Source organism: Sinocyclocheilus rhinocerous, unplaced genomic scaffold (genome assembly GCF_001515625.1).
Source record: "Sinocyclocheilus rhinocerous isolate Xijiao unplaced genomic scaffold, SAMN03320098_v1.1 scaffold2993, whole genome shotgun sequence".
Classification (NCBI taxonomy): Eukaryota; Metazoa; Chordata; class Actinopteri; order Cypriniformes; family Cyprinidae; genus Sinocyclocheilus; species Sinocyclocheilus rhinocerous.
The window spans coordinates 56,902-65,808 of NW_015628751.1; the positions used below are offsets into that span (position 1 = coordinate 56,902).

Here is an 8,907-nt window from a genome sequence, read left to right on the forward strand (position 1 = left end):
TAATTTTTTTGTCTAAATACATTAATAATAAAGTAAAAAATCAGTTATATTTTATCTACATTATAACATATCTTACTATCTAGCATTAAGAGTACTTTGAGCTCTGTTTAACACATTTTACTTAAAATAGATAAATTCTGCAGAATTCCACAGATTTTCCAACCAAGTTAATGGAAAAACAAAGATTCCAAGTCTTTCCCAGAATCACGTAATGGCAAGTTTACAAGACTTGATGTCCTAATCTCCTCAGGTCCAGCAGCAGTGACCGGGCTATACATATGCTCCAACATGAGCACTGAACTTTCGTTCTGCTGGGCTGCACCGGAGGGCCGGGTGGACAGCTTTGATCTGTATCTGTATGATCAGGCTGAGGAAATACAGTCCCACAGGACACTGGGAGAAGATGCTCTGGGCTGGTCCTTCACACACCTGCTGCCGGGGACGCTGTATAAGATGATGATCATCAGCAGGAGTGGGAAGCTGAGTAGTCAGTCGTCTATATGGGCACGTACAGGTGAATACTGAAGCTCTGCTCTATATGTAATATTTCCTAGTTAAAATGCTTCACAAGAGTTACCTGCTATCGCTAAAAATATCCTGCCACTCTTCAGAAAATTTATTTATTAAAGGGGTCATATGATGCGATTTCATGTTTTCCTTTCTCTTTGGAGTGTTACAAGCTGTTCGTGCATAGATAAGATCCTTAAAGTTGCAAAGACTAAAGTCTCAAACCCAAAGAGATATTTTTTATAAAAGAAAGAGGGGTCATATGATGCGATTTCAATTTTTCCTTTCTCTTTGGAGTGTTACAAGCTCTTGGTGCATAAAGAAGATCTGTAAAGTTGCAAAGACTAAAGTCTCAAATCCAAAGAGATATTCTTTATAAAAGTTAAGAGTCAGCCACACCTACCTAAAACGGCTCGTTCTAACACGCCCCCACATACCTACGTCACGATCTGGGAAGATTTGCATAACGCCGCCCAAATCTTCACGCAAAGAAAGAAGGCGTAACGTTTATTCTCGCTGTAGTATTGTTGTTGCCATGTCGTGAAGACGCTGTGTGTTTTGTTGTGAAAGAGAAACTACTTTGTTTGGTCTTCCAAAAGAGGACAATATCGCTTCGTCATGCCTAAAGCTGATCCGTGCTGGTCGCTGAGGAAATACATCAACTCGCACTGTGGATCACCGGATCGGCTTTCACCGTGGACGAAGCGGAGTCAGTATAAGTCATTATAATCCATAATTATGTCCCCACTGGATGCAACAAATGCCTCGTTTATAATGGGTTTTCATGTTTTTGAATCATCGCTCCGGCCTGACAGGGCATCATCACAATATGGCAAGGGGCGTAACATTTCCATCTCATGCTTGAGATATTCGGCCAATCACAATTCACGCAAAGAAAGAAGGCGTAACTTTTTTTGTTGCTACCTCGCTTTTCAGACCGATGAGCTTTGTAAAAATCGACGCGTTTCAGAAAGGCGGGGCATAGAGGAGAAACAATAATGTACAGTATGTGGAAAATAATGTGTTTTTTGAACCTTAAACTGCATAAACACATTTCATTACACCAAATACACAAAATAATGTTCTTTTTAGCAACATCATATGACCCCTTTAACAACCAATACTTGCTCCCTGGATTTGATTTTTAGGAGCAGTTTGACCTTTATGATGGCAGGTTTAGTTTCCCTTCATATTTGATTAGTTAAAAACCAAATAAGTATATATCAAAGATATTATTGTAAAAAATTATTACAAAAACTAAAATTAGAAGTAAAATATATCTGACTAAAGTAAAACGTAACAGTAATAGGAGTTCGCAAAAGAGTAAAAAAAAAAAAATGTGAATGTGTGCTAGAATATGTATAAAAACTGAACAAAATTACATAGGATGACTTTAGTTTTCATAGTTTCAAACAGTGCTAGGAGGTCGAAGTTAGTTAATTAATTCTCCCAAACCCGATTTTCAGTATTCTGTGCTATTAAACAATAAATGGCTGTCTGATTGGCATGTAAAATATCTAACTACTCAAAAGTTCTCATTTTCCGAAGGTACAAACAAACTAAAAACTGTTTATGAACAAAAACTGAATAAAACTATACTGAAATTCACAATATACAACAACATACACTTCTAAAGGTACCAATTTACAAAACTAGAATAGGTGTAGAATTTAATTTGATATTACTGTATAGTATATCAAAATTTAGATGAACAGTGAAAGCCTGTAGCATTTTTCTCACTTTCGTTAAAATTTTAGGCCTGACCTCCTAATTTAAGGTAACTTCTGACTTTTACCCTTTCTAATTTCTCTTATTTAAAAGAAAAAAAAATTATCTTTGTTTTTTGTTTAAAGTCTTGTTTGTTTTTTACAGCTCCTGCCTCTGTAATAAAACTCCATGTTGAGAATCAGGGTCAAATGGACAGTCTTCTTCTGAGCTGGATGCGTGGTCCTGGAGGACTTACTGGATATTCAGTCACTGTAGATGGCTCTGAACAGCGGTTGGGTCCAGAGAGCACACAGGTGGTCTTCCATGGGCTGGTTGCTGGTCGGCTTTATTCTGTTACCCTTCAGAGCTGGAGTGAAGATCTGACCAACACTACGACTGCAGTAGGGCGTACAGGTCAGTGCTGCTGCAAATCATAAAGCCCTGAAGATATGTTTCACATTATAACTGATCTAATGCCATAGTGACGGGGCAATTTCATTTAAAATGTTTCTATATTTGAAACAGTTTGCAGTATGCAACCGTATGCCTGTGCTGAAAATCTTTTTCCATGCTGCAGCTCTCAGCTTTTCTTCTGTGATTCACTTTCAGTGGATAATGACTGTAGTGTAAAATTTGGATCTTTTCCTTATTCAAAGCATCATACAAGCTGAAAAGACTTGAAATATAGTGTCCAAGTCATATCAATGAATCTTCTGCGATGCTTTTATACTGATTTGTGGTCTTTTTGAAACTCAGCAGCTAAAGCACATCTTGGACATTTTGCAAAAACCAATGCACTACAGTTCTGAAAGCTAAATTACTCCTATTATATCACCACAGTTCCTGCACCGCCATCATCAGTGTCTGTCAGCAGTTCTACCGGCTCAGTGGAGATAAAGTGGCGTGTCCCAGTTTCAGGAGACTATGATGATTTTGAAGTGACATGGTTTCCTCAGGACACACTTCATGTTTCTGTTCTTCATCCCACTTGGCGTACACTGGAAGGACTTTGTCCAGGGCGGCTCTATAATATCAGCCTTCGGACTGTCAGTGGGACGAAACATGGTCCTGTGACCTACAGCAGTCCTGTTTACCACACAATCAGAGTCCGTGAGTACAGATTCATCGACCACTCGAGATCACACCAGGATTGCTAAAAGTCACTTGTGGCCAGTTTTACATCCTACAGTATAGTATTTAAACAAATGAAAAGAATGATTAAGTATTGAAGTATGTGATTAACCCGATGAAAAAACACTAAAATCTAACCATGATAGAATAGTAAAACCTAAAAACCTGTGGGTTTTGATTTGTATATGGCTCCTTAATTCCAGAATTTTTGAAACCGGCTTGATTCCAGTTTTTCAGAATCATTTCAGTGAGTCAATTCCAAATGAACTGTTTTGAGGCCTAAGAAAAATGTCTGTATTTGTTCAAATGGTTTAGTTCAAATTATCCGTATTATGAAAACTCACTCACTTGAAAACACTCACTGGTCGCCACCTGCTGGTGTAATGATGTATCCAACAAAAAATAGTAATGAAGCAAATAATGAATCTGATTGAGTGTTTTTGCTGAAGAGAATCAAAAGTGTCAAATCACAATGAATCATTCCCATCCCAGCTCTTCTGGAATGTGTAGTAGTTTGGTAACTAAGATAATGTACACACTCTGGATCAACTTCCAGCCATAGTATATGGGAGGTTTGAGTGTCGATAAAAATATGTATAAAATTGGGACCAATTTAAGCAAAATGTGGGCGTGAATTGAAAGCATTCTATCCTGGGTTTTGAAGGACACTAGCTGTTTCTGCTTTCTTATTCAGTTCATAATGAAGAAAATTATGGAAAAGTGTGTGAGTTCTGGATTGTGGTTTTAGATACACAAACATGACATGCAAATAACTTTAATCCAAAGCGACTTACAAGCAAGACCATTGGTTTAAGTGTGTGGAGTGGTTAAAGGCTTGCATTAGAGGGGTGTCTTTAGGTGCTTCTTGAAAGATGTGATGTTCTCAGCAGTTCGGTTGGAGGTTGGCAGCTCATTCCACTAGGGAGGAGCAGAGAGGGTGAAGGTTTTGGAGAATGACTTTGGGAATATTTACTCACAAAAGTGTTCATAAGAGACTCCTTTTCTCTATAGCTCCACATCCAACTCAAAACATCCACTGTTTCCCCCTGAGCTCCACCTCTGTCTCCTGCTCCTGGGCACCCCCAGAGTCTGATTACGACTCTTATGTTGTGGAATGCCACAAACAAGGGTCCAGGATGCCAGTGTACACCTACACACTGGGACATGATGCTCTCTCGCAGCATTTTGACAGGCTGGAACCCTTTAGAAACTACACCATCTACATCACAGTGATGTCTGGAGACAAGCAGAGTCCAACCTCAAAAACCAGCGTTATCACTATGATCGACAGTAAGTGAGCTTGCTCTTTCTTCTTGAAATCACCAACTCTCACTGAAAATGAATGACTTATGGTCACTTTGTTGCTCTACATCACTGCATAATGTGATCTCAACATGGCAGCCATTATGAGGGGTGACCCACTCCATGAAAATAAAACTACTTTTTTTAGAATACAAAATTTGAATAAAAGAATTACATAGGTAAGGCTGGAATATGATATATGACTTTTGCACGGATTTCTGCCCAGATTTTCAGTCGATTCGAAGGCTGTCAATCATGTTTGATATTTTGATCCAATTTTAGAATGCATATTGTTTTCATTTGTCGTGCATTTCCTAGCAACAAGGCACACTTTTCTTTGTGAGTTTGCTGCTTTTGGAACAATTTTTAAAAGTCTAGTACCGTGTGATCTTCAGTCGTTTAGTGTATGATGCCCAGTTTTTCTCTTTAACCATTTACAAAGTAAGCAGGTGTATTATGGCAAGTGTTTTAAAATCTTAAGAATAATAGTAATCCAAGGCACTCGAAACTTATTCAAAATTTTTTTTAAAGCCTTTATTTCATCATGGCTATAAGTTTTAAGAACAGGTGACAATGTGTACTTGTCACCTGTTCTTAAAACTTATAGCCATGATGAAATAAAGGCTTTTAAAAAATTTTTGAATAAGTTTCGAGTGCCTTGGACTACTATTATTCTTACGAGTTGAATCATCCCTTGCACCCAAAGAGCACCGAGACTAGAAACCCAATACCCCGTGCAGCACTTCTTTTGCATTCTTTATTTCGAGTGTTTTAAAATCTGTTCCATATTTTGTGAAGTTGTGAAGTGTATTCCAGCTTTTAACTGACTAATTATATAAAGAATACTTCTAATATATAATTTAGATATACCTAATTTGCCGAAATGCTACGACAGCATCTCAAGAGGTCCATATTTGTTTTTCAGGGCCCCCTGTCCCACCGGTGACAGTACGGGTCAGTGAGCAATCCACGATCATCAGCCATTTCACCATCCTGTTTAAGTTCAACTGCAGCTGGTTCAGTGATGCTAATGGAGCTATTCGTTTCTTCACAGTAATTGTCACTGAGTCAAATGGTACCAATCATTTTTAATCTCAGTTTCTTCAACTGAGTTTAGCAGAATTTATGCCAATATTATTGCTATTTGTCTGTGGTTATGTCTTAAAGGGATAGTTCACCCAAAAAATTAAATTCTGTCATATATTACTCACCCTCATGTCGTTTCAAACCCGTAAGACATTCGTTCATCTTCGGAACACAAATTAAGATATTTAAAACTGAATCCAGTCTTGTTTCATTTCATTTACAGATGTTGACAATATCCTCCCAGAGCAAAGACATCCTTTGCCATCTTATCTAGACTACAGACAAAACCGCTCCATCAAAGCATACCAGACCGGCTACTTTCATAGCCTGTGTGCCAAGGGATCTGACAGCAAGATCCGTGTTTTTGAGATAAACCTCGGAGCAGGGATGAAACGTCTAGGGGGAGCTTGCAAATGGGATCCAGAATCTATCCAACATGGAACGCATTTCTGTGATGGGCCGCTCAGACCCAGAACCTCATATCGGTACTATTGAATAGCTTTATGTAATATTTGTTTGTAATGTTCATCCATCTCAATGTCAAGTGTGTTTTATTAAAAAGAAGATTGTCTTCATATTAAAAATTGTATGCTGCAGCATAACAAAATTGATAAGTATTTTAAAAAATGCTAGTGAATATCATACCTAAACTGTCATTATTTATTCACTCTCATATTATTCGAACCGCTCCATCAAAGCATACCAGACCGGCTACTTTCATAGCATGTGTGCCAAGGGATCTGACAGCAAGATCCGTGTTTTTGAGATAAACCTCGGAGCAGGGATGAAACGTCTAGGGGGAGCTTGCAAATGGGATCCAGAATCTATCCAACATGGAACGCATTTCTGTGATGGGCCGCTCAGACCCAGAACCTCATATCGGTACTATTGAATAGCTTTATGTAATATTTGTTTGTAATGTTCATCCATCTCAATGTCAAGTGTGTTTTATTAAAAAGAAGATTGTCTTCATATTAAAAATTGTATGCTGCAGCATAACAAAATTGATAAGTATTTTAAAAAATGCTAGTGAATAATATCATACCTAAACTGTCATTATTTATTCACTCTCATATTATTCGAAACCTGATTGACGTTCATTCGTCTGTGGAACATCAAAGGAGATGAACCTCATATCGGTACTATTGAATAGCTTTATGTAATATTTGTTGTATTACCTTACATTGAAGTTTGTAATGTTCATCCATCTCAATGTCAAGTGTGTTTTATTAAAAAGAAGATTGTCTTCATATTAAAAATTGTATGCTGCAGCATAACAAAATTGATAAGTATTTTAAAAAATGCTAGTGAATATCATACCTAAACTGTCATTATTTATTCACTCTCATATTATTCGAAACCTGATTGACGTTCATTCGTCTGTGGAACATCAAAGGAGATGTTTAGAATAATGTTCTTGGTGTTCTTTTTCGTACAGTGACAGAGAATGTTGATGGGTCCTGTCAAGCTCTAAAAATGACCAAAAAGTGATTACGCTAAAATAATATAGCATTAAAATATTATATTAATGTGACAGGTTTGGAATGATATGAATATGAGTAAATGAGGACAACATTTTTATTTTTAACTGAAATCATTTTCAAATCAGGTTTAAGATGTGTAATTCTAAATATTCTTACTTTACTGTCTCAGATTAAGTGTCCGTGCCTTCACTCAATTGTTTGATGAAGAGAACAAAGAATGTGTGCATCCCCTTTACACCGACACTTACCTTTCCCTCCCATTATTAACTCAATCAGGTAAGAACACTGATGTTTTTTTAGTGTTAAGTATCAGCAGGACAGTTGAGTTTAGGATTGTTGAGATGAGAACATGACACAGGTCAGATTCAAACCAGTTCCCCATTTGCAATACCACTGTGCCATGACTCCTACCTATTTTTTTTTAAGTAGTGTAATTTCTCATGTTTTTGTCATTCAGCACCACGAAATGGCCTCACAGGAGGAATCACCGCTGCTACGTTTCTAGTCGCCATGATGCTTGCTCTGACTGCCTTACTCATTTACAGAAAGAGGGCTCACAAAATGTGAGTACACACAAACACTTTTGTTAACACACAATGTTTGTTACTGTGCTGATGTTTATTTGTGTCTGTTTGTTCTTCAAGAGCCGTGCAGGAAAGTCCAGTGATGAAAATGTGCATGTGGAAGGCGCTGCCTACCTCACAGATGTGCTCAGGCATAAGGAGGTACCAAAATACTTAATAACACACAATGTTACTGTGCTGATGTTTATTTGTGTCTGTTTGTTCTTCAAGAGCCGTGCAGGAAAGTCCAGTGATGAAAATGTGCATGTGGAAGGCGCTGCCTACCTCACAGATGTGCTCAGGCATAAGGAGGTACCAAAATACTTAAATTCTCTTTATTTTAATGAGAGGAAAATAAATAATAATGATATTTATAAATCATATTTTGTACGACTGACATCTTTGCGAAGACAAAACACTGAGGCTAAACTCCTCAAAAACAAGTTTGTTCATAAATGACTTATTGCAGCATTTATTTTTAACATTATTATTATAAGCATGAATGTTATTGATTTAGAATGTTTACTATTATGCACTAGCCCAGTCCAAGCAGCCCAGTTTGAGTCTCATCTTGCTAAACTTCAAGCTGATTGCAGTTACCTTCTATCTGAAGAGTTTGAGGTAATACACTGCATATAACAAAATCAAACACTAAATATCTAAGTATCAAAGCAGTAACAGAATAGTAGACTTGATAGCCTAGTCAAGACATCCTTCCACTTTAATCTAAATAAACATTTTTCAGCAAATAAGCTGAACTTTATCATCTGAATGCATTATTGATTATTGCATCAACATTTACCCAATGTTGAAAAGGGCCTAAAGGATGTGGGACGGACCCAAACTCAGAATGCTGCACGTCTACCTGGGAACCGAAGCAAAAATCGCTACAACAATATACTGCCCTGTAAGTAAAGACAAATGATACTGTAAGTAAAATACAAGTATTACATATTTACATCTCAAGGCATACTAGACTACTACTTATACCAGTATAGTTAGTGCTTTTTCAAATGCAAAGCAGCTTGATTCTAAACTTGTAATTTTTTTTTTTTTATTAAATAATACATTTATTTTGTTTATTTTTGTAACTATTTTTTATTAAAATGTTATATATATATATATAT

At 37.0% G+C, this 8,907-nt stretch overlaps 1 protein-coding gene across 1 annotated transcript in view; it reads left to right on the forward strand.

Moving 5' to 3' along the window:
• The window catches only part of LOC107738449 (receptor-type tyrosine-protein phosphatase beta-like), a 53,308-nt gene that overhangs the window by 26,851 nt on the left and 17,550 nt on the right, over nt 1-8,907 (forward strand). The window contains exons 13-23 of the mRNA XM_016550210.1: nt 251-514; nt 2,380-2,628; nt 3,055-3,324; nt 4,357-4,635; nt 5,573-5,722; nt 5,957-6,218; nt 7,387-7,493; nt 7,675-7,780; nt 7,862-7,942; nt 8,320-8,401; nt 8,597-8,687. Coding sequence (XP_016405696.1) covers nt 251-514; nt 2,380-2,628; nt 3,055-3,324; nt 4,357-4,635; nt 5,573-5,722; nt 5,957-6,218; nt 7,387-7,493; nt 7,675-7,780; nt 7,862-7,942; nt 8,320-8,401; nt 8,597-8,687 — 1,941 coding nt within the window. The remainder of the gene's footprint in view (nt 1-250; nt 515-2,379; nt 2,629-3,054; nt 3,325-4,356; nt 4,636-5,572; nt 5,723-5,956; nt 6,219-7,386; nt 7,494-7,674; nt 7,781-7,861; nt 7,943-8,319; nt 8,402-8,596; nt 8,688-8,907) is intronic.